At 47.7% G+C, this 26178-nt stretch overlaps 1 protein-coding gene across 1 annotated transcript in view; it reads right to left on the bottom strand.

The window, feature by feature from the left end:
- Positions 1–682: 682 nt before the first annotated feature.
- POLR3B (RNA polymerase III subunit B) overlaps positions 683–26178 on the bottom strand; it is a 90318-nt gene continuing 64822 nt past the window's right edge. Inside the window, exons 27-28 of the mRNA XM_054989284.1 lie at positions 24716–24889; positions 683–1388 (exon numbers count right to left, since the gene is read on the bottom strand). Of these exons, the coding sequence (XP_054845259.1) occupies positions 1259–1388; positions 24716–24889 (304 nt within the window). The 3' untranslated portion in view covers positions 683–1258. The remainder of the gene's footprint in view (positions 1389–24715; positions 24890–26178) is intronic.

The following is a 26178-nucleotide window of genomic DNA, read 5'->3' as shown; positions in this document are numbered from 1 at the left end:
ACATGGGATGCGAGGTACTGAGATGATGGAAATGCTGAGTGTGAAAGAGCCCTTATTTTTACAGAACTGGTTTCTGCAGGGCCAGGTTAGCTCTTCCTACAAAGGACAGCCCTGCCTAGTGAGGTTCACTCCCTCTGGTGGCCCCTTTGATGGCTACAGGCTCAGTCCAAGACACTGCAATCCTTCCTGCCACAAATATAAGGTCCAGGAAGGTATTCCTTAATTCTTTCCAGTGTCATGGACACAACTCTAATTATGCAAGGCTAGGTACTGATTAGGATTATATCCTTAAGATGTATTGACAACGTGTAAGCAGCATGGTATGTTTTCAAATATTAGGAACTTTGATACCAAGAAGAACCAGAAATAGCTTACTCCAGAACACTGTGCACAAAAAAAGAAGTGAAAATTTCAAGACATGCTCCTTTAGCAGAATATCTTGATATTTTAAAAATGTTTAGAACTCTTAATACTGGTTGTTGTGGGTTTTCCAGACTGTATAGCCGTGGTCTTGGCATTGTAGTTCCTGATGTTTCGCCAGCAGCTGTGGCAATACAGCCCGGAAAACCCACAACAACCATCGTTCTCCGGCCATGAAAGCCTTCGACAATACAACTCTTAATACTGCTGCACAGTGATAGCTCAAAGCTGTAATGGATCATCAAAAAACAAGCTATAGCAATGTACTTGGAAAATTTTATTCAAAAGCTTTTGGCTTGAATGCAGACTGAATCTTTTCACAGGTGCGAGGATTTCCTCATCCACAGGAATGGGATTGCAAGGGGAGTTTTGGGCTGATGCTGGAAGGGCAGAAGGCAGAAAATTGCACTCTGTAGGAAGAAATCCTTGCATTGCCAGAAATATTAGTCTGAATCCAGCCTCGTGGGCAGAACAACAATTGCATTTAAACAATCATCTTCAACTGAACACACAGAAGATCCATCAGACTTCACTGATTTTAATACTGTACTACTACTCTAAAGTTATGCACATATTTAAACACCCTGCCGATAAATCCATTAAGCACAGTTGATCTGATATGTGCTTCCATTCACTTCAAGGGGAAACTGTACAGTGCCGGTGCCCGAGCTTACTGTCACAGCTGAAGTCTTCACACCAACTGCTGCCACAACTGTCTTGAGCAATGCCTTCCGTTCAAAAGAGGGGGAGGGGAGGAACCAACAAGGAATTAACGAGAAGCTGATCTGCTCCCTTGTATGTGCGTTGTCACTAACTTGTCTTTTTGGTCCTTGATCATTTACTCATTGTACTTGGCCAGTTTTAATCTGGGAATAATGTTCATAGATTGAAGTTCTTGGAATAAGAGTTTACAGGCATATGGTATGCGCAGGGATGACACATGACATGACGATTTGCAATAGTGGCACCTGCAGAACAGGAAAAAACAAAGAACAGGGTCAGTATATGTACTTCCAGTAAGTTTAACAAGATAACAGACATCCAAGGTTAGAGCACAGCAGCTGAAGGGGATCTGGCAACCCTAAGCTGATCCAACAGTGACAGTACATGTGCTGAATCAGGTGTACGGAGTGTTCATGTTCTCTCTTGGCCTTGGGTTTTTGCAAAAATGGTGAAAATCCACAGCTCATATATTAAAAAGAACATTAAATTTACAGAGAAACAATAAAATGTAAAAAATCAGTTTTAAGCCACACTAACAGTGAAAGCATAAACAGAGTTACTCCAGTCTAAGCCCATTGCTGCCCTTTCCAAGGTTACACACTTGTTCAAGAGGCCTTTGCATTGTTACTTAGAATTTGCATCCAGTTCAAGATGCTGTGGAGCTGCTTTGAATATAGCCAGAAACAAACTATTCTTATGGATGAAGATGCTAGAAAGAGCTATATTGATCACCTAAGAAAGCGATTTGGCTGTTTCTGAGGCACTGGAAGTGACATTATTCTACCCAGCCCAAGATAATCACAACCACAATTCAATGGCATTTTTTTTCAAATTCCTGCAGAGGTGGTATTCATGTGGAGCAGAGTAAAGGTGTTCATTAGAGATGGGCACGAACTGAAATACGAACCAAAATTCGTGATGAACCAGGCGGGTTTGTGGTTCGTGAACCGGTGATTTGTCAGAGCCCATTTCTGACAAACCGCCATGAACTTTAGGCTGGTTCGTTTTTTGGTTCATCACTGCAGACAGTCTGGCACCGATCAATCAGTTTCCTAGGCAACAGGGGATGGACTTCCTGCAGACCTTCTTCTGATCCAGAAGTGGCCTTCTGCTGGCCTGGAAGTGACCTTCTGCTGACTTGGATGTGACGTTTTAACGAACCAAATGAACCGGTTCGTGAACCAGGGCAGGTTTGTGAAAGTTTGTGGTGCGTTAAATACGACCAACCACGAACCGCACGGTTTGTTTTTTTCCCGTGCCCATCTCTAGTATTCATATATGCCAGAGGTCTGTGCTTTTACTAGTTTCCAGATTCTAACCTGAACCATAACATCTCCTTTCAGAACCTCCCTCAAATCTGCTTGGCAGAGATAGAGGTAAATATTCAGCTTATGGAAACTAGATACCCGCTGCCAAAGAAGTAGTGGGTCAGTTCAAATCAAGATGTAAAATTTAGTTCACCCTTCTAAGTCTCCTTTCATGTCAAACAACTGAACTGTAAACATGTAAACATGCTTTGTTCCTTGCACAGTTTGAACATTTATGAACATTCTGTGCTATCACTCCAGTACAGACAATTATCATAAGTTCAATATCATATAGTACATGCACACACTTTATGAAGTCAAAGCATTTTTCACCCATTTCTTTTCCTCTAGTTTATCCAGTTTATGTAGTTTCCAGGTGAAAACACATTTCAAGCATTTGATCAAATAGTTATAGATCTACTAAAGTTTATGCCCTGATAAGTACGTTAGCCATTAAAATGCTACAAATTCTTTTTATATATTCAGGGTTTTTTTTTATACATACAGCTTATATAAACACATTTTTGCCTCCAAATTATTTCTTTTGAACTTAACTGTCTAAGTAAAGCAACCAATCAACAACATTCATTTATGCTTCCATTTTTAAAAACAAACTTTATCATACAAGAGCATCCAAAAGTTTTCACCCTTTCCTAAGAGAAATGAAACAGGCAAGCAAACATTAGACACAACTGAAGTGTTGAGAATCTGAAACCCAATTATGCCATCAATGCAACCAGTAGTTTTGAAAGTCACCCGTGTGGTTTAAAAGCACTTATTGATCTTTGAAAGATAAGATTTTAAATATAAAGCAGATAAAGTGCTTTATCTTTTATTGAGCAAGTCAATGGCAACCTACAAACAGAAAGATAATTTTGTGCTATGCTCCTGCGCTTTCCACTACAAAATTTCCAGTGCTGACCAACCTATTGTAAATATTTAATGCAACTGATCTTCTGACAACCAGTGGCTGCCCTAGCTGCTATGCAAGTCCCTGCTGCAGCACAGCATTACCAAGGAAACCCTCAGACAGTGGCACAGCAATGTTAATTGTGGTACTCCAATTTAGGGGTGAAGAATAAGAGTCCCCCTCAATCTAATTTGTGAGCTGAATGAATGGCTGGACCTGTACTGGCTGGAGCTGAGAGGAAAGACCTCAATAAGATTTAAAAAAAAAACCAAAACAAAACACTACAATTAACAGGTTTTTCTGAGAATGATTGTTCAAAAGTGAGGGAAAAGAGCACACAAATCCAGCTGCTCTCAGTTTTGTTATGACCAAACAAGTCAGTTTAAAAAATAAGTCAACAGCTTAACTAAGCCAACCTCATTCAAGTCACAGAGCTAACTGGGAGTGGGGTAGAAGGGAGCTGTTTGGGCGGCTATCCCCTATCCCTGTGCGGTGAGATCAGAAAGTCACACCCCAATTATTTCCACCATGTTTAAGCCATATCATCTCCCAATTCAGGTGTTCATTTCTGTGAACAGTGTGAGAAGGGGGAAGGGGAGAAGCAAGAAAGTTTGATACCCACTCCTTTCTCAGGGCCAAGCTACAAGTGACGAATGACACTTGAACAGCAAGTGTATTTCTCCCTGTTCACTTCCCCTCCACTCAATCCACTTGCCGTTCAAGTGTCATTCGTCACTTGTAGCTTGGCCCTCAGTATGTGTAAGGATATGTGAGATAGGGAAAGTGAACAATAATGTATAAACAGCCCATGGGGTAGTTCTCCTGGAACTTCTGCTGGCCTAGTCTGAGATCAGGGTAGTATTCCTCAGGGAAGTAACAGCCAGGAAAAAGGGTCTAGTTACTGGTAATTACTTGGGCCTGCCAAGGACTTGGAAGTTCTGAAGTGAAATCCTAAGCAGAGTTACTACAGTCTAAGCCCGCTGATTGGACTAACTCTGCTTAAGATTTCACTGTTAATGTAAGGTGACAACTGTGGGGTGTTCTGGATGACATTTTCCTTACATGGCTGCTGCTAGCCCCTCCTCGAAGAATCCCCATCTTAGTGCCACCAATTCCCACGTTCCAACAGTCACTGTCAATTTGCACTGGGAATGGCTGCTTGGCGCATGGTCCTTGGCCATAGATCCTACTCAGATGAACATTTTCCCTTTGTGACTTCCATATCAGTTTTAGATCCATATGCTGCAGCAAGCATTTCTATATAGCCATGTCATACTGAAGCTGGAATTATCGGCAAAGACCATTGCAGAGGTTTGGAGCTGTTGTAATTGCCTAGTTTCTATTGTGCCACTCATTATAGGACTGCTTGGCTCCCAGTATTGACAGACAGAGCACATAATCACCTAATAACTGGATAAGAAACCCAATTACAGGTTATGCTCCCCATCAGACATTGTAAACTGAGGATTACATCCCTTAAACGCCTCTCCAGAATCTATACAAGGCAACTTACACAGTTTAAACAAGTTGTGTGAAACTTTTACAAATGTAGTGACAAGATGACATTGTTTAGAACAGCTTTTTAAAGTGCAATCTTTTTTTTAAAAAAAATCTACAGGTTGGCAGTCTTACGGCATGCTTTGCTCAATGAACGTTTCATGGAATTTGACAACTGATGCAAACTCATGAGAATTTCAGAACTTTATACTTGAAAACAAAAATAAAAGTTTTTAGCCCTCAGGATTGTAAAATTATACACCTGAAAACATGCAGGTGGTATCTGCATAGAATGTCAGAAAGTCAGTCTTATACACCTTTCTGTGCCTAGATGCCTCTCTCTGCAGCCTTCAGTTAATTTCTTCTGGCCTCTCAGTATTTTGGTTATCTGACATATTTATAATCTGCATTCTCTGCCTTTGCTCCAACGGAGAGTCCCAGATTATCAAAATATAAAAAAACATTAACAGTAATAATCATCAACAACAGAACCAAGACATAAAATCAGAACACGGCATACAACAGTGCATTCAGAATGCTCTAGACATGAACACAGAGCACTGACCATATCATTCAGGGCCATAACAAGCATGGTTCTCGATCAGAGGCAAAGAGGGTGGAGGTGGGAGGACAAGGAAAACAACAAAAGGCCGTGGAAAACAAATGTTCTCATTTGGCACTTTGAGGTCAACAAACTTGGTGCCATGTGAATCACTGGGGAAGGGAGTACCAAATCCTCTCTTCCTAGTACTAAACACCCGGCAAAAACTCCAGAACTATAAGAGATCAAATAGAAAACCTTTATATGAACAAGCAGGTTATCACAATGATTTATATAATAATAGCATGCTTTGTAAATCACTTTGAGTGGGTGTTAAGTTGTCCTGAAGGGCGGTATATAAATCAAATTGTTGTTATTTTTATATAGTTTATCCTGGGTGCAGAGTAGAACCTCTGCTTCAATGCAAAATAAACAAATCCTCAAATCAAAACCTTTTCATAATAAATGTACACTGTATATGTTCACCCTTATGGACTTTACACTGATGTACTATTATTTACCTCTTATGTTAACTAAAAGATTAGACAAATACTTTGCTTTTATGGAATGTTTGCATAATTTTTTCTTGTTATGAAGCATAGGTGCTCACACAGGAAATAGTTGGGATTTGGTACAGAATGTTTAAAATTTCTTTGCCACCCCAGGGCAGTTCCAGCTGATGATACTACACGCATTTTAATTAACAGGTAAAATAGGAAACTCATCCTGTTATTCCTTGATTCCAAATTTGAAAGGGAACAGCCCAATACTATCCAATCCAAGAATATGACCTGGGAATGATTATAAAAATATACTCGTGCGCTGTCTTCTTAAACACCCTTTGTGCATGCTTCTGTCCATTCATCTGCTCTGTTCCTTCTACCAGCCTCCCTTTCCTGGGGCTACTGCTTCCTTCTCCCCCAAAGTTCAGAACAGTTCAGTCAATGACACTAACAGAATTTTCTAACATTCCTCTTCCATTTGCTTTTACAGCAGCTCAGCTAAGCACTGAGTGTTTTCATCACTATTGCTAGAAATCCACTACAATTTTCTTACAAAAATGTATAAACTGTTGTTGATACATTTGAATTTGATACAGAGGAAGAATCTGTCAAAGAGCGTATGACAAAATGTGCAAAGAATTTGGGGTATAATATACAAATGGATGAATGGAAAAATATTTGGGTTGGGGCCCTCAAATTTACTTTGTGTTCCACTCTCAGGGACAATTTCTATAAAATGATGTATCAGTGGTATATGTCTCCAGACAAAATTGCAAAAATGGCTAAAGGTGACTCAAATAAATGTTGGAAATGTGATCACCACAAAGGAACATTTTACCATCTTTGGTGGACTTTTAACAAAATGAAAAAGTTTTGGTCACAATTACATATGTTAATACAGAGAATTCTAAAGATTAATTTACAGTTTAAAACAGAGTTTTATTTGTTGGGAATTATGGATAAAAATTGGAAAAAGAGTATAGGGTTTTAATTTTACATATGGTAACAGCAGCACGGCTTTTATATACTCAAAAATGTAAGTGCAAGGATCTACCTTCATTGGAAGACTGGACCAGAAAGATGTTGGACTTAGATGAGATGGCCAAACTCACAGCACTAATTAGAGACAAAACACTGTCTATATTCATGGCAAATTGAAAACCATTTATAGTCTCTTTTTGTGAGAGACTAAGAAAAATGAATTAATGATTTGTGGTTTTGAGTTTTAAGAGTAAGGATTTGGGATATTAAGAAGATGAGATATAGAAAAAGGGTATTAATTAGACCACAAGTGGATGGAGACTAATGGAGGAAGTGTTGTAGGGAAAAAACTGTAACAGACCAACAATATGCTTATGTTTTTTTTCTTCATTGTGTAGGCCTCTGTTAGAAAGAAAGAAAAATTCACTACAATATGGGCTAGAGGATGCTAATCTGTTAAACTTCATCCTACTTCTGATTTTCTCAGGGTAACTAGTTTTTGACTCCCTTCCCAAGAAAGCTGTCTAGATTGTGCTGTGCCTTCCTCCAAAGAACACCTAGCCCTTCTCTTCTGAGGCCTTGAGCAGAATACTCTTTTTCTCAATGACCTTCTTTGCCTTCCAGACATCTTCTTCTACTCATTTGATCACTATATATAACTATAACCATATAACTGACACATTTATCCTCTTTTCAGCTGCTTCTGTGTTTTGCTCCGTTTCCTTCCTTACCCTCCCTATCCCTCTTTTAACTTAGCTTCCTCAGCCAGTACCATTGCTGTGTTGTTTCTTTTCCCCTAAGCTGGGACCCCCAATCTTGTCCTGCTTGGGGTCACTTTTGGAATTTTGAGAACAGGAAGTGGGCACCACCCAAAAATGGCTGCCATTGGTACTAGGACGCGCCACAAAATGTTGAAACGTTGCAAGACAAGCATCCTTCTATAAGGGAGGCAGCTATTTCTAAATGGGTGTTTTCTGCAAACACAAAAGTGATGCCTGCTGGGTTATTTTGAAGCACCTCCTGCTCCAATGAGGTACAATAAGACTAACTTGTGCTTTGTGGAAGAAGGAAATTGACACTAGGAAACTCACCAACAGGCATCATGGTGTTGCCAAGTAGGCCCCCTCCTCTGCTTTAAAGCCTGCCATGAACTGTGTTAAAGTTTCCTGCGTTACTGTTTCACTGCTGCACAAAGATTGCTTTGCACGTGTGTGCTCTGATACACGTGTCAGTTTCCTGCCTGCGTGTCAATTGCCTTGCTGCTGCTATAGACTGTGTAGTCTACTGACTCCATGTTTGGTTAACTGCACAAAGGACTCTCTTTCTGGGCAGCCCTGCCCTGCCCTGTATCTGGAATTCCCAGTGTGCGTTTGGACTTTATTACAAGTGTGCCCCGTGCCCGCATTGCCATCTACCACGGACCGTGCCTGTTCCCTGCTTTGGACTGTGTTTTGTGTGCTGTTCCCCCTGCCTCCATGGAAGCCTGCCTCACATGGGCCCAAGCCGCTGCTAGCAGCCGGGCGCCTGCCGGGGAAACCTCCAGCGAGCCTGGCTAGGCGCTCCCTGGTCAGTTCCCGCCTGGAGCCTCCCGCGGGTAGGTCGCCGAGCTTGCCCTCGCTACCGGGCAGCCTGCTATCCAGCCCCAGCTATGCCCAGCCGGCATCCATGTTCTCAGGCAGCCATAAGACCCTGGGAAGAAGACTGCTTTGAGAAGCCATTTCGGCGAAGCAGGCACACCACGTCCGCAGTGAGAGCCCCTCGCCCCGCTCTGCATATCTTAGGAGCCGCCCCGGAGGAGAGCTAAGTGCTGACCATCCCAAGCACTTAGAGAATGCATCTCAAAGAAACCTCCGCATTCCAGAGCTGATGACATCAGGACAAGCCCTGTCCGCTGGAACATCCTTTCAGCCCACTTGGATTTCCCCCTTCCTCTTTTGTCCCCTCTTCCTGAGGTGTCACTTATCGCAATCTGATTACCAAAGTGGCCCATCCAAGCCATTCAGTAGCCCATTAGACCCTTTGTTTTAATCTGTGAGAACCACCAAGTACAGCACCAGCCCCAGGGTACGTTTTGGGGTATTTAAGCTGGTCTCCCAGACCACTCGGTGCTTAGGCCATTCCTATCCAGACTTCCTTGCTGTCCGTCTGTGGTCCCAGTGCTGGCATTGGGCCACCCTCGCTGCTGTGTCTCTGCTTCGCTCCAGGATTGTGAGTATTTCCCTTACCATCGTTGGGAACCCGCTAATGCGAATGTCTCTGTATTTCCTACTCTGTATTTCCTAGATCTTGTGTGTTCCTTGTATGATTGTGCAAGTTAGGCTTACGCCACACTAAATACACGTGTTTGGAACTTATTCGTTGTCTGCCTCTTTTTCACTAGAGTGTCTGGGATCGGGACCTCTGTATACATAGGTTATGATCCGCGCTTAATATTAAGTTACAGACTGCTATAGCTAATTCCCCATTATAATAAAGAGCAGTTCTGGTAACAGTTTACTGGTGGAGAATGCGGGCATAACCCAGTTCGTGTGAACGCACGTGAGTCGACACGCGTGTCTTCAGCGAACTGACTTAGAGGAAAATTTTCCAGACCTCAGTGTAAAGAGCGCAATTTAGCTCAGGGAATTAAAAGTGTGAGTGTGTGTGGCTCTAGCGAGCATTTCTATCTTGTGGGTTGGCTTTTCCCCATTTCCTCCTTCAGCCAGCTTTGGACTACTTGCCTTTTGTGGTGCACCGCGAGGCCCTCCAGCCGTTATAACCGGTGTACTGTGGGTGAGGACCTCTGAACTGGTGAAGTTCCTGGCCACCTTCCGGGCCGCCTAAACGCGTCTATGTGGGTGGGATCCCAGAAGTAGGCTCTATAGATTTATATACATCCTGAAGCAGCACATATAAAATTCTTTTCCGCCCTCCCCCGTCTCTCCTAAGTCCGTCCAAACCCCCGTTCCTGCCAGCACTTAGGCTTCAATCCCCGCTCCGGAGGAAACGTGAAGGGATCGTTAGTCCGTTTGGTTGTTCAGTCAGTTTAGCTTTGGGAATCTAAAGCCAGGTTCCTGAAGCCCCGCGGCAGCCGGCCGCACCGTGCTTAAGAGTTTTAAGGTAGACTCTTGGGCGCTTTTCCGCTTGCGAGTTTTAAGACAGACTCGTGGGCGCACCTGGCTTGGGAGTTGTTTGAACTCTTGAGCGCTTTTTCCGCTTGGGAGTACAGTAAGCTTTACTCCTGAGCACTTTTGCTTGGGGACTTGCAGAGGCAGTCCTTGAGCGCTTTCAGTCTTTTGGTCGAGGCTTGGAGACAGTTTAACCGTTTGTCTCTGAGCACGAGGCCTGGGGACTTTTTGAGTACAGTTCTTGGGCAGAGAGCTTGAGAGCATTTGCAGTTTCTAAGCAGAGGCTTGGGAGCATTTCTGGTTGCCTGAGCAGAGGCTTGGGAGACCCCTTAGTTGCTGTTTCTGAGCAGAGGCTTGGAGACACTTTTTGGTTTTCTGAGCGCATAGGCTTGGGAGACCCCTGAGCTTTGGTTTTCCGAGTATAGGCTTGGGAGACCCCTGAGCTTTAGCTTCTAGGCAGAGGCTTGGAAGCAGCGAGCGTTTTGTTCTTGGGCTTAGAGAGCTTGAGAACGCCCTCTGAGCCAGTAAACTTTTCCTGGTCCCGTGGCTTGTAGGCAAGCTTAAAACGGGAATAGGAATTTTTCCTTCTCCCCCGGTGGAGAAGAACCGAGTGTAGGACCCTTAAGAATCCCCTTGTGAACCTAAAAGTAGAACCTTAAAACCCCCTGGTAAAAACCCTTGAGGACCTGAGGGAAGGATAAACCTCCCAAAAGGAACATAGAGAGGAAGAAGTTGTTAAAACCCCTGAGCAGCTTTAATCGCCCCACCCCTGGTGTCGCTGATCCACTCTTTAACCTCCCCCGAGATCAGCCTTAAACGGAAAGTAAAATGTACCGGGCAAACCCCACCGTGCCCCGCCTGGAGAAGTGGCTAGTTAAGAAGGGAGATTGCCCTTGGGAAGCCGGTTCCTTCAAGGGACCCGACCCGCTCCAGATAGTTAGAAGTGCCTTCCAAGATTTTTGTGAGAAGGAGAAACCCAAGTCGAGCAAGAAAGACAGATACGGAGCTTGGGCACTTTTCACTGCCTTACAGGACAGCGTGTCCCTGATAAATAAATTACAGATAGCGCAGGAAGATAGTGAGCAGGAAATAGAGAGGCTCAGATTAGCCCAAGACAAAGAGAGGAAGGAGCTAGAGGAAAAAGCAAAGCGAGAACAGGACGCCCTGCATCTAGAAATCCAGAGTCTCAGGGCCAAACTAGTCGAACAGGAGAGAGACCATGAGGAAAAGACAGTTGAGTGGCGCGCTGAACGCGTCAATTTCATATTAGAAAAGCAAGGATTAACTACCGCCCTCCAGGACGCCCAGCACAAGGCTGAAGCGGCCACCGCTCGTGCCGACATGGCTGAGCATGCAGTAATCGAGGGACAGGAAAGAATCGCTAAGCTAACCCATGCCGCCCAGTTCATGGCAGAGCATAACCACTCCAAGGTAACCTCCGCTGATCATTCCGCTTGTAAGAGGGAGCTAGAGGCCCTAAAGCAGCACCTGGGGATGCAGCAGGCCGTAATCTCCGCCGTGCATCCCGCAGCCCTCTTGGCCCTCCCCGAAGGTAGTACTGACAGCTGGTCACCCCCTTCGTCCCAGCCCGAGGAAGCTCCACAGCCCCTCCATCCGATAGCTACCAAAGAAACTGTCTCCACAGACGAGGATGGCAGAAAGACAGACCGGGTAGTCAAGGAAACCCGCAATTGGAGGCCCAACGAGCTCCAAGCCATAGCGGACCGCATGGGACCCCTGAACCGGGACTCAGCTATACAATGGTTTGCACACGTGACCATGTCCCAGCCTTCCGCCAGTGGCTCCGATGTAGCTCAGCTGGCCCGCCATTGTGCCAGCCCCGAAACAGTTACCTCTCTTAACGCATATATTTCTAACCGGAGACTAGCCACTCGCAGTCAGTATGGCGCCATGAAAGAGTTGTGCGCATTCCTATGGCCCACCAAGAGTTTAAAGGCCCTGTATATTGCAGAGTCTCAAAAACCCGGAGAGGATCCGGAGGCATATTTAGCCAGAAAGCAGCTCCTAGCCGAACTAGCAGACGAGGTAGATTTAGACTTGAGTGACATGCCGGACTTCGATGACTTAGAATTTAGGAGGGCAGTTATAGATGGACTCAACAGCACCACTCGCCTAGCCCTAGCAGGAGTAGAGCCCGGGAGCATTACATGGGGAGAGCTGGAATCCCGCATCAGGAGCATTGCTGGCCTGTTGCGAGAGACCGGCGCCATCCGCCATGTGAAGTCCCCGGCCTCTCGTAGAAAGGAGAGCGAGCCGATAAGTGCAGTCACCTATGCCAATCATGGCCCCCACTCTCAGTACCGACCGCAGGGACGCAGCCCGTACCCGGAGGCAAGGGGAGGGATCCTGAGGGGAAGGAGCAGCAGCTTTAACCGGGGAAGAGGACCAAGGGACTACCGCCCGGGAGTTTCCTTTGCGCCCACCCCGAGTTACAGTTCCGCCTCCCAGCAGGGACCCCACGAGCCCCGATTACAGGATGCGCCCCTAGCCCCTTCTCACTCGCGAGCATCACACCCGTACAATCATCAGGTTTACCCGCCTCCAGATCAGTCCAACGCTTGGGGAGCATCGCAGGGCGACCACGAGGGATACCGGGACCGCGGCAGCATGCCCCAGTCCAGGGACCCCCTCCGTTGGGAACTATGGATGCGCCTCAAAAACATTGGAGCGAACATGGAGCTATTCGATGGAAAGCCCACGTCCATTCTAATGAAGGCGATCATGGAGTGGGAAGACCAGCAGCAGCCCCCAGTACCCCCGTCGGCGCCCCCGTTACCGCCAGACCCTCCCTTCTCGAGCCCCCGATAGCTGCGGTCCGGGAACGCCCGAGCCCCAACAACCCCTTTAGAGGAAGCGCCGCTTCCACCGACCAGGGTGCAGGATCAGAATAGGGTCGCCCCGAGTCCCAGTCTCCTTCCGTGGGCATAGTTGCCAAACTAAAGCCGGACACATGGGGGAGACCGACAGTAAAGGCAGGGATCGGGATTCCCGGGGAAAAGAAGAAGCCTGCCACCCTCCTCATAGATACCGGAGCTTCACTTAATATACTCCGGCCCACCTTAGTCACAAAGGGAACTCAGACCCCTACTACCATGCAGCTCGCCGGTTTTGGAGGCGGCATGCAGGAATCCCCGGTCTGGCAGGATATCCCCCTCTCCGTTGGGAACCTGGCCACCCGGATTTCGGCGTGCGCAAACCGGGGAGAAGATGATGGACTTTTGGGCATGCCATTTTTCCGTGCCGAGGGACTGACCATTGACTTAGCGAACGGGCTCCTGTGGCGCATCCCGGGAGGCCCAGACTTTGTTAATGCGGTCCATCGATGTGCAGCCCTTAAAGCCCCCCTTCCTCTCGCCCCCATCACAGGAGACCCCTGGGCTCAGGACTTTCCCGAAGTGTGGGTGACCGACAAGGCCGAGTGTGGGATAGTGAAGGGCGCCTGCGTCCTGATTGAAGGAAAAGACCCCCCTCCCCAAAGACAGTACAAGTACCCAGCGGAAGCTGAGGCAGGGATAGCCAAGACTATAGAAGGACTCCTTGAGTGGGACGTCATACTCCCGATGCAGTCCATCTGCAACGCCCCATTGTGGCCAGTTCTAAAAGCAGATGGAGTGACCTGGAGAATGACGGTCGACTTCCGTGCCCTGAATGCCACCACCCCCCCAGTTGCCCCGGTTGTGGCCAAGTACAACGAGATCCTGACGGCCATTGCCGCTGGGTCCCGGTTCTACTCGGTCATAGACCTGGCCAACGCTTTCCACTCCATCCGGTTGCATGAGTCCTGCTGGTATAAGTTCGCATTCACTTTCCACGGCCAGCAGTACGCGTTCAAGCGGACACCCCAGGGATTCCACTCCAGCCCCAGTATTTGCCATGCCCATGTAGTTCAGATGTGGGAACGCCTCCAACCCTCCTCGAGGTCCCACGTACTGAGCTACGTGGATGACATTTTAGTCCACGCCCCTACGGAAGAATTAGCCCGCCAAATCACCAGGGAAGTCCTGGAACTCCTCCGCGAGACTGGGTTCAAGGCAAGCAGGGAAAAGGCCCAATTGGTTCAGACCAGTGTCAAGTACCTGGGTCTGACCCTGGGACCCGAGGGTCGCACCCCGGATGCCCAGCGAATGGAGGTCATTTCCAAGCTGCCTGCACCCACCGATGTCCCCTCCCTCAGAGCCCTTCTAGGAACTTTTAACTTCTCCCGAGACTTCATTGAGTCCTTTGCAGACAAAGCTCGCCCCCTGTATGCTCTCCTTAAAAAGAATACTCCCTGGGAGTGGGGACCGGATCAACAGATGGCCTTAGCCGAGCTGAAGCGCAGCCTGGCCGCAGCCCTGGCCCTAGCCCATCCGGATGTTACCCAGCCATTCTTTATTCAGTTAGCTGTATCAGACAAAAGCATAGGAGCCACGCTCACTCAGCAGCAAGCGGGAACCGCTAGAGTGGTAGCCTATGCCTCTCGCAACCTAACTGCAGTAGAGACTAAGTTTAGCCCATGCGAAAAGACGTGCCTTGCTCTAGTTTGGAGTCTGACCCATTGGGAATTTATCATAGGAGGCTCCCGCACAATAGTTCAAACGACTCATACGCCCCTCAAATATATTCTGTCTGGCAAGATACAAGATGGACAAGTCTCAAACGCCCGCATAGCACAGTGGACCCTGGCCCTGGTCAACCGCGGAGTAGAATTCAAAAAGGAAACCACTGAGCCACCAGCTCCCTATGGCCTATTAGTAACCGGAACTGAGCACGAGTGCCCCCTGGACCCGCCACCGCAGGTTGTTTGGCCAGTCACTTGGGGAGTCCCGCTAGAGGAAGCCCGACAGAACGGCTTCACATGCTGGTTCTGCGACGGCTCCTCCTTTCACGTTGGAGGCTCCCCTCGGACAGGCTACGGCGCCGTGCGAGTGAGCGACGCCCATACCCTCAAGGGTCCAGCCCGCCCCCATTCCAGCCAAGCGGCTGAGGTGCAAGCGCTTCTGGCAGTGCTTGAGTTTGAGCCCCCAGAAAGCCCGCTGGCCATTTACACAGACTCGGATTGGACGGCCAAAGCCGCCACGGTCTGGCTCCCGGTATGGCAGAACCAGGGGTGGAGAGCTAGCGATGGGAAACCCGTAGCCCACCTACAGCTATGGCAGCAAGTAGCAGCGCTCCTTCAGTCTCGCTCAGGCCCAACGCAGGTTACCCATGTCAAGGGACACCAAAAGACAAACTCAGAGACCGCTTATTGGAATGACCAGGCAGACCTCGCAGCCAAGGCAGCCGCCACTGAAAATGCTCCCCTACCGGAACCAGCCACCGATTGTCCTCTCCACCCTGTCACCACCCGCGCACAAGCCCGTAGGCAAGCTCAGGGAACCGCAGGAACACTAGACCTAGCACAACTACAGCTATCTGACCCAGAAGTAGCTGACCTCCTAACCGCAGGAAGAGATCAGACAGGAAGACTAATGATCCGAGAGGAGGAAGGCATAGTTTGGGCAGTAGATACAGCCGGCGAACGCCACTGGGTAGTGCCATTGGAAGTTAGGGCTGACTTAATTCAGTTTGTCCACGAGCAGGGACACCGAGGCAAGGACCTGACTCTGGAAAGGGTAAAAGAGGTTGGATGGTGGCCTGGCATGCGCACCGAAGTAGCGCAATGGGTAGACAACTGTCTGTCCTGCGCTATGGTCAATGCAGACCCCACCGGACCTAGAGCTCCCCTCCAGCATCAGAGAATTGACGGACCCTGGGCTCGCATACAAATTGACTTTATCGGCCCCCTTCCCCCCACTCCTCGCGGCAATCGCTACTGTCTCACTGTCATAGACCCCTTTAGCAAATGGGTCGAAGCGTTTCCTTGTAAGCGCAACAATGCAGCCACCACAGCCAAACTACTGTTTAACAATGTTTTTTCAAGATGGGGCATCGTGAGAGTCATGGACTCTGATTTAGGCTCACACTTCATCGGAGAAGTCACACAGGAGCTTTGCAAGGCGCTAGGCATCCAGCAACGTTTCCACATAGCCGGCCACCCTCAAGCTTCAGGCGCCATAGAAAGAACCAACCGGACCCTCAAGGAGGCTCTCCGCAAAATGGTTCGCTCCTCCGGGAGAGACTGGGATGAAAAACTCCCCATAATCCTAATGGCCATTAGAGGCACCACCGCAGTTCACGGGCTCACACCCCATATGGTAATGACAGGGCGAAGAATGCAGCTCCCGGAAGCCTTCTGGCTAGATACGCAGCTCCCTTCCGATATGCAGCCCGTAGTGATTAATGACGCTTGGGTCCAGGATCTGCTCTCATCCATACACGCCGTCCACATGCAAGTGGCCCAGAAGTTGGGCACAGCTCAGAAAGATATGGACCGCAAACTAGGATGGGTCAGGAACCCCAGGCAGTGGGAGGAAGGACAGCTCGTTCTGTACAGGAAGTTCTCGCAAAAGGCGCATTCACTAGCAGCCAAATGGCAAGGCCCAGTCCCCATCACGAAAAGAGTCTCCCCAGCCGTCTATCAGATAGCTATCCAGAGAAAGACAGGAGGCACTTGGCTAAAATACTTTCACGCCTCTCAGTTAAAGGAATGGAAAGGGAAGCCGCTCCAGACCGCCCCTCCTGTGTATGACCCTGGGGGAACCGCCACCAGCCCAGCCCCCCTCTGCCCAGTGATTCGCCAGATATCCCTTCACCCTGGGCCAGAGATACCCTGTGTCCCCTTAGACCAGACCTTTGTAGCTTTAGTATAAAAGAAAAAGTAGGATATGTAGATATAGGTGTGAATGTCAAAAGTTTTTCCAGTTCTATTCTTTAACTTCATTGGGCGGGCCCCACAGTTGGGACCCTTGGGGAAGACACGGCAACCAAAGCCAAATAGGACCACCACCGAAAGTGATTCTTAATTGGATTGTAAGCCGCATGTTCGGAAAAAATTGCACAGGCAAAAGAGATTTGCTGTGTGAAAGTGGTTGGAGAGGCTTTAGCCCAGAGGTGCATACATTCTTTCGAACATGGTGGAACCACCAAAAAAGGTGATCCCTGTATTCGAAAATATATCACCCGCCGTGCTGGTGAAGATCCCGCATCTACGTAGATTCGGGGTCTCACCTGCCAGACCCACGCTTTCGCATGATGGTCGGCTTTGGCTTTGAGGGCCGTGCCTCCCCTGGAAAAGGACCCCCAGATCGCCCAACATCCCTCTTTTACTAATGTTCATATTCGTCATGGTGAGTTGCTATACGGCGCCACCAGTTAGTACGCTTTAGTGCAAAGGTAAAAGACCCGCCAGTATTTTGTGAATATGTTACCTCTGGAATGTGTTATTGGGGTGCGTTCGCCACGCACAAGGGGCAGCGTACCTCATTTACATAGCCAGAATCCCCCGCGCCAAGATGACCCCCGAATAACCCAGACCCAGTGGCGCCAGCAGATCTCGGCCATCTCCGCCGCTTTTCGATAAACGCCGCCGAGCGCCTTCGGCTCCATTTCGGCCCTTTCCGCCAGCAGCCGCCCGCCCCACGTAATCTTTTCCCTTGCCCGTACCGTACAAGGGAAAAGAAGGGGGGGAGACATATTGAAGTTTTAATGAAGCCCTGCCAGGCCTTCCAAGTGAGGGCAACCTGAAAGTACCCCACACCCGTGTGCTTTTGCTTTGTGTGTTTCTTTCTTTTAACATGAAAATGGGGCCTCCCGAGGGAGTCCCTCCAAAAATTGATCCTAGGAAAAAATATGGTCCGCTGAAATGCATACAGGAGGTCCTGCAAAAAAAGCAGAGGGAAAAAGGCAAAGCAAAAGCAAACCATCATAAAACATGCCTTCAACCCTAACCACCCTTACTTAAAAATCATTTTAGAAAAATAGAACGAAGGTCTCCTTTAGCAGCAACCCTTATCGTTGCTGGAAACCGCTCTCTAGTTTTTTTTTCGTTTTAAAACGGCAAGGCCAGGCCGAGCCGGACCGATAGCTCTCAGCCCGCAAAATGAAAATAGCCCGCCACCGAGCAAGGGGCACCTGAAGGCCACATAGCCTAGGCACCCAGGGACCCCTGGGGCAAGTTTGCATAATCCCGCCTAACGCACAGCCGACCCTTGCCCGACGCAAAGACGTTCCCCTCCTGAAATATACACGCTTTAGAAAGAGGCCTTCGCACAGGAGCTCCCCAGAGCAACAAGCTGGAAGGCTCGCTTAGTGCTCCGGGACTTCTCGTTCGAGCCCCAATCAGTAATAGTGCTGGCAGAAAAACCCCCTCCCTTTTCTTTTTCCCTACCTCACTTCATTTATTTTTGCTGCAACAAACTCAGGGAGCCTGTACTTATATCCGCAGGTCTCCCCAGGATATTTTCGGCACAAAAAGAAAAAGGAAGGCCAGGAGATGAGGCACCTGGCTACTCTGTGTTTGCTCGTGTTGGCAGGCACCCTAATAGAGGGACGCCCGTCCAAATTAATGCCCTACCCCCACTGGAGATGTATCAACACCCTGGCAGAAAATGAAATGATGGTCTGCAAGGTTGTGCAGCAGATTAATATGACCACCCCCATGGATCGCACTAACTTCCGCAGTTGCGAAGAGCAGTGGATCCGACCCCCAGAGCTCGTTATTTTATGTGTGGGAGTCAAAACCATGTCCCAAGAACTAGTGTGTTACTCGCCTACCGATACAGTTTCACCACTCGCTCCGATTCCGTGTATGTTTCTCCCCCGCATCAGGCCAGCCCCCACCGCAGTCCCGGTGGTAGACAAATATACCACCCCTGCCAATGTCGAAACCTCGCCATTTGTAACTGAGGCTTTCGGACCATACTGTGAAGTTATTTTAGTGTCGGCCGCAGTATGGAAGGCAGGAGACCCCTTTAGAATGACCATCCTACTAAGCACCACTACCACTGAGTCTGCATCAGTCACTATCACGCCCCCTTCAGGTGCAGTTCTCTCCTTTGCTATAGAACGCTGGGAGAACCTGACCTGGATTGTAAAAGAGGAAGACCTAGCCAAACATGGCCCACCCGATTGGATACTGGTTCAACAGACGCCCGAATGCCAAACCAAGCCCCTAGTAGAGAAATTTCACCGGCTTGGGCTGCTCTTTGTAAATTTGACTCACGAACCAGGCAATTATTCCCTGCTGATCCGGACCCAGGAGACCCACACCATCCAAATTGACCCTTTGATTGCTAGCAATGAACAATTAAGCCAAGGCGGCACGCATATAGTGGGCTCCCATGTTTTGAAAACTGACATTCGAGAGAGAGTTCTAGTCCGCCCGCAAATGTCGTTAAAAGAGATCCGCATAGACTTAGCTGAGCTGAATGTAACCCAGAGGCTGCCGCAGTGCGCTCCCTATCTGGAGGCCGGTAGCAAGGGTTGGAATGCATGGCTACAACTGTGGATCGATCCCTCCCCCTCTCTCTCGCGTGCCAGACGAAGCATTGCCGACTGGACTGCTCCTGCAGCCGGAGGCTTAGCAATCATGGATTCGGTCAATATTGAGACTCTCGCTAATAAGTTTGCCCATGTCACGACTAGCATCTCCGACTTAGGTAAACCGGTGGTTCAGTCCCTAAATTCCATTTCAAATGGGCAACACGAGATCAGCTCCATTTTAGTTAACTGGGAGAGTCAAATTGAAAGAGATTTTTCTCTGCTGCTAAAAGGGACACAGTCTTTTGAACGCAACGTGTCAATAGCCATGGCATGTGTGCAAGCCCAACAATTAAACCAGGCTGTGGCCATGGGGCTAATTCGGCAAGCCACGGACGGGCACTTGCCCCTGGAAATTAAAAGATTGATTACGCCCAAATTGTCACCCATAGAACTGGAGCTTGAATCCTGGTGGTCTCTCGTAAATTCCTCATTCTCACCGACCACCCAGGAGCTTAAATTATTTTTATTAACGGCCAGTGCGCACGAGTCATTCCATGTGTATCCAGTCGTGCCTCTGGGACTCCAAGTCAGCGAAACCGAAGTCCTCTACGCCCGCCACCCCGACCATTGGGCCCGCTTCACCCCGACCGGATGGAAGCTCGTCAGCCTCCAAGGGTGCCAGCATCGAGACCAGACCGGCTTCATTTGCCAAGACCAAGCCTTTGCACCGCATCATCCCTGTGTAGCCCCGCAAGTCGACGCCCTCAACGAGTGCCCTTTCGAGGTCGTCCGGGAGAACAGCTCCGCTGTGGTCTACATTGGGAAAGGATGTGCCTGCGTGCGAACGGCCTGCGACTTTGTGATCCTGAACTTGTTCCAACTCAAGCCCGTGATCCCGGGAGTCAACCGCTGCTTCTGCAATCTGTCTTCGGTGGCAGCCTGCGACTTCACCTACACGGTACCGGTCTGGACCCAAGAAGAGATCCTGGTGGCACCCTCCATCTATCGTTATGTGAAGCCCATTCCCCTTGGCATCGGTCTGGAGCTAATCCATGAGCTCCTGGCCCACCCGCAGCTCCACCGCACCCTCCAGAGCATCCAGAGGGACGGGGATACCACTGCTTTGGTTGTGTCCCACAACGGGAAGGAGATTTTGGACCTTGCCCAGCGGATTAAGACCACCGGTGAGCATTCGTGGTGGGAAACCCTCTTTGGCTGGAGCCCCACCGCCACTGGAATTTACAATTTGGCTTTGCACCCGATTATTGTTATTTTGGCTTTTCAAGTTTTACTATGTGCCTCACTACTTTATTTGGGCTGTTGGAGCCGCCGACAGCTCCAGCAACTCCAACTGTCTTACCGCATGGAACGATACAACCCCGACCTCCTTCTGCCTTAATGGTTATGCTTGGCGCCCCATTTGTTTTATTTATCCCTTGCTTGTTTCGTCAGTTATGAACTATGCTTGTGCGTTTATGTGTAAGAACTCTGAACCGGCCCCATGGACGCTTGCTGCCGGACACCGCTCCGAGGCCCTCTTGTGGACTAGGGGGGGACGTGTTTCTCCGCCCCCCAGCCCACGGCCCGCCTACGAACGACCGCCAGCGGCACTACCTCCATGAGGACTAGAACTGTGTGCCTGAAGCCCTTCTCGCCGCCTGCCCTGCTCTGCGGATTGACGCAGACAGCAAGGGGGGGGGTGGAAGTGTGTTTTGGAACACATGGACTAAGCTTGCTTGTTCTTGTAAATATGCAACCCAGTCCAGCAGCTGTACTGCGGACTGAGCCATCTGTGATCTTTGTTACTCTATGGACTTATGAATTTCTTGCCATTGCTTTTTATGAAGTTACTCCCATGAATTTAGCCCCGAACTAGTCCCTCCCTCTATCTGCTGCAAGTGTGCCCATGATCTTCCCATGAACTGGGACCCTTTTTATCACTCCTTATTAACTTTATCCCTATGAATTTGATTTTAACCTTTTTGAATTGCCTTTTTAACCCGACTCCCTCCGCCGAGGTAATTCTAGTCTATTTATTATTTTATGAATTTGGTTTTAACCGGGACCCCCCCCCCCCCGAACGGTCTCTTTTTAAGGTTATTTAGCCCTGATTTTAACTCTATGAATTTGATTTTAATCCGACTGTATGGTTTGGTCTTTTTAATTGCAGAGTTTATTTTTCTGGCCCCCATGAACCCTTCCGCCGCTTACCCCCCCTCATGAATTGTTTCCACGCACTTGCTTTTACTCTTGCTGCTTTTATTGGTTTTAACCTCCCGAATCATTGCTTTTAATCCTATGTATTTATGTATTTATGATTTCAATTATCTATGAATTGTTCAACCCTTGATGAATTGGTCTATGCCCTGCTTGCACATTTCACTTTATCTTGTATGAATTGCTTTTACTCCTACATTCATGAATTGAACCATGAATTGTCTCTGCTTTTAATCCTATGCTTATGAATTGATCCATGTATATGAATTGCTCCTGGTTTTTAGTGCTTTTAACCCACCATGAATTCCGTATGAATTACCTCCCGCCATGAACTGATCAATGTACACAAACATGAATTATTGTTATTTATATGCATGAATTGCTCATTGCTGCCTATACTACTATGAATTGCTATTACCTATGAATTATTGCTATTTATTCTGACGATTGCACTTAGCACACCCCCTGGTGTGAACCCAGAGACCTGCAGCCCATTGGCTGATCTAAATTGCAATTATTCGGTTAGGTGGTTCTCCAAACTAAATTTTTGAGTGACGCCTCCCCCTCCTTCCCTTCCCACTCCTTCTTCGCTCAAAGCTCGACCACCGGACATTGCCAACCACCTCGCCTTTGAAGTCAAGTTTGGAGACCCGCGTGCCTGACGTCCCGGGGTCTCCGAGGGGGGGGATTGTTGCCAAGTAGGCCCCTCCTCTGCTTTAAAGCCTGCCATGAACTGTGTTAAAGTTTCCTGCGTTACTGTTTCACTGCTGCACAAAGATTGCTTTGCACGTGTGTGCTCTGATACACGTGTCAGTTTCCTGCCTGCGTGTCAATTGCCTTGCTGCTGCTATAGACTGTGTAGTCTACTGACTCCATGTTTGGTTAACTGCACAAAGGACTCTCTTTCTGGGCAGCCCTGCCCTGACCTGTATCTGGAATTCCCAGTGTGCGTTTGGACTTTATTACAAGTGTGCCCCGTGCCCGCATTGCCATCTACCACGGACCGTGCCTGTTCCCTGCTTTGGACTGTGTTTTGTGTGCTGTTCCCCCTGCCTCCATGGAAGCCTGCCTCACATGGGCCCAAGCCGCTGCTAGCAGCCGGGCGCCTGCCGGGGAAACCTCCAGCGAGCCTGGCTAGGCGCTCCCTGGTCAGTTCCCGCCTGGAGCCTCCCGCGGGTAGGTCGCCGAGCTTGCCCTCGCTACCGGGCAGCCTGCTATCCAGCCCCAGCTATGCCCAGCCGGCATCCATGTTCTCAGGCAGCCATAAGACCCTGGGAAGAAGACTGCTTTGAGAAGCCATTTTGGCGAAGCAGGCACACCACGTCCGCAGCGAGAGCCTCTCGCCCCGCTCTGCATATCTTAGGAGCCGCCCCGGAGGAGAGCTAAGTGCTGACCATCCCAAGCACTTAGAGAATGCATCTCAAAGAAACCTCCGCATTCCAGAGCTGATGACATCAGGACAAGCCCTGTCCGCTGGAACATCCTTTCAGCCCACTTGGATTTCCCCCTCCCTCTTTTGTCCCCTCTTCCTGAGGTGTCACTTATCGCAATCTGATTACCAAAGTGGCCCATCCAAGCCATTCAGTAGCCCATTAGACCCTTTGTTTTAATCTGTGAGAACCACCAAGTACAGCACCAGCCCCAGGGTACGTTTTGGGGTATTTAAGCTGGTCTCCCAGACCACTCGGTGCTTAGGCCATTCCTATCCAGACTTCCTTGCTGTCCGTCTGTGGTCCCAGTGCTGGCATTGGGCCACGCTCGCTGCTGTGTCTCTGCTTCGCTCCAGGATTGTGAGTATTTCCCTTACCATCGTTGGGAACCCGCTAATGCGAATGTCTCTGTATTTCCTACTCTGTATTTCCTAGATCTTGTGTGTTCCTTGTATGATTGTGCAAGTTAGGCTTACGCCACACTAAATACACGTGTTTGGAACTTATTCGTTGTCTGCCTCTTTTTCACTAGAGTGTCTGGGATCGGGACCTCCGTATACATAGGTTATGATCCGCGCTTAATATTAAGTTACAGACTGCTATAGCTAATTCCCCATTATAATAAAGAGCAGTTCTGGTAACAATGGGTAGGCAGGGGCACTATATTGGAAATCTCTGTCCTAAACCCTATAAGGTCTTTATCCAAGGCCAAGAGTTGTGCTATTTTTAATATATTTCCACTATTGTGCTATATTTAATATATTTCTACTATTGCAGTAGAAATGAATGAAGTTTTTAGGGTAGGATAAGCCAATGCAAGCCAAGGTTGTGCCAGCCAGTATTCACCCTATCCAAAAAACAATCCATATAACCGTTTATTTTTCCTGTCCTCAAGATAAAGGCTTAAGGACATAGGAAAAATAGAGTACACACTGGTAAGAAAAACTTATGATTCTACGACTCTAAACTTGGGGGAGGAAAGAACGTGTTTTTGCTTCCCCAATCTCTGTGGCCTCCTTTTCCTTTTGCTATGCTTTTGCTATGAAAAGGGACAGTTCCAAGTTCCATGAAGTTCTTTTGCCAGCCTTTTCAGTGTGGTCTAATTTGGGTCTCAGATGAGAAAAGGACATCGACACAGCTGGTCTCCCCTCTTCTAAAAATGCTGTGACAAGCCAGCCATTGGTAACATGGGATGATACAAATGGTCACATCCAGCCCTTTTTGTTTTCCTAAAGTTTAGACTTGAAAATTTTTCTCCCTAATGCTTGGAAGATTTCCAGACAAGAAGATAATCTTCTGCCAAAAAACACAGGGGAGAGTCTAGTTCCCTTTTAAATTATTTTTGTCCTGTAAAGACATAATCCAGCAGCTCTACAGGCACTAAAACACTTCATGAAAACCCTGACTAGAAAATCTTTTAATAATCTTTGAGCACTTGCTTTGTAAAAAGAACAGAGACATCACCATCCATACTGAGAAAAAGAAATTATAAAAAAAAATCATAAACGGATTTCCTTCTTTTCATTCAGTACTCGAAGTTTCCTCTGCAACATAGATCAAAACACAAACATATATTTGCAAAGTACTGTGCTAATTATTATAGATGTGTATTTTCACTTGCCAGCAAAAGCAGTTGAAACTCTTAAGTAGAAACTTATACACAAAAACAACACTTGTGGTAAGCCTCGTGTAAACATTAAAAAATAGTCTACTTACCAGCCAGAATATCCCAGCAATCCACATTGGCCACAAACATCCACTTCAAACGCATCACTTGAAATCATAAGTCTCTCCAGCAAGAGCATACTGGCTCCATAGCCTATCAAGCAATCCCGTTCCATTTCTCCCAGACGCAAGCCACCATCACGAGATCGGCCTTCCGTGGGTTGCCTTGGAACACGCAACAGATAGATTTAGGTAGGTAGCCATGTTGGTCTGAAGTACAACAGCAGGATTTGATTCCCGTGACACCTTAGAGACCACCAAGATCATCAAGGTGTAAGCTTTCAAGAGTCAGAGCCCTCTTCTTAAGACCTTGGTGTCTGAAGGGACTCTGACTCTTGAAAGCTTACCCTCTGAAAATCCTGCTGGTCTCTAAGGTGCCACTGGACTCAAATTCTGCTGTAAAACAGATAGAGTTTATCTTATTCAAACCAAAAATGCACTTCTCCACAGAACTGCATCAACAGACCAATATAAGGTTAGTTGTTCTATATATGACATGTTCTCTCTCTCTCTCTCTCTCTCTCTCTCTCTATATATATATAAAGAAAGCAGAGGAAAGTAATAACTGCATAAGTAGTTCCTAAGGGAGGCATGAATTTCTCTCTGTTCCATTCACTGGGCTGGATCCCCATAGAACACTTCTACATGTGCAACAAGGGTTGGGCAAGTATAAGCACTAAAAATAAATGCTGCAAAGCTGCTTGTCTTTTTTCCGTATATGCAAGACGTACCACAAAGTATTTTTGATTGGGTCAGTATTGCAATGAAGTGCCGTGGGTTGCACTAGATTTTGCTTTGCTGTTGTGCCAGTAGAGCAGCATTAGGTGTGTTTCCCTTTCTGTTTGCATTTTTATGGATATGGGTCTGCACACACTTGTTGGGTAGATTGGTGAAAGGTTTTCTTTAATTTTGGGAAGGTTTATAATGAGCTGCTGAAGGTCAACTCAATACAGAACCACAAGGCCCTTCCTACACTCCTTGCTTGTCCTGGGCCCAAAGGAGTAGTGGTGCCAACTGAGCAACAAAATCAACGCAATGCCATTTACTAAGACCAAACAAAATAGCACAACACTATGGAAACGTTTGAGTTCTCAAGAATTATTCATCATGCTGGATGTAAAACAACTCTCAAAATATCCAGTCTGATGAAGAGTTCTTGAGAACTTGGAAGTTCACATAAATGTTAACCTAGTGGGTTTTAATAAGAGGCATCACATGCACTGTGTTTTTGGATCTGGCTATGAATCAATAATGGATATTAATTTTCTTTGTGAGCTAAACATCTGCTTTTGTCCAGCCAACATTTGGAGAGGCTTTTTCTTCTTTACATAAACTTAAGTTTACTGAGGTTTTGGAAACATGATATAAAACCCGTAAGTGGTAATTAGGTCTTTGAAAAGCCTTTTTAAATGTTACAGGACACCAAAGTATTGCACTGAAGCATCAAAATAACT

Source organism: Eublepharis macularius, chromosome 9 (genome assembly GCF_028583425.1).
Source record: "Eublepharis macularius isolate TG4126 chromosome 9, MPM_Emac_v1.0, whole genome shotgun sequence".
Classification (NCBI taxonomy): Eukaryota; Metazoa; Chordata; class Lepidosauria; order Squamata; family Eublepharidae; genus Eublepharis; species Eublepharis macularius.
Note: the sequence above shows the minus strand (reverse complement) of the source record. Positions and strands in the feature narration are given on the sequence as shown.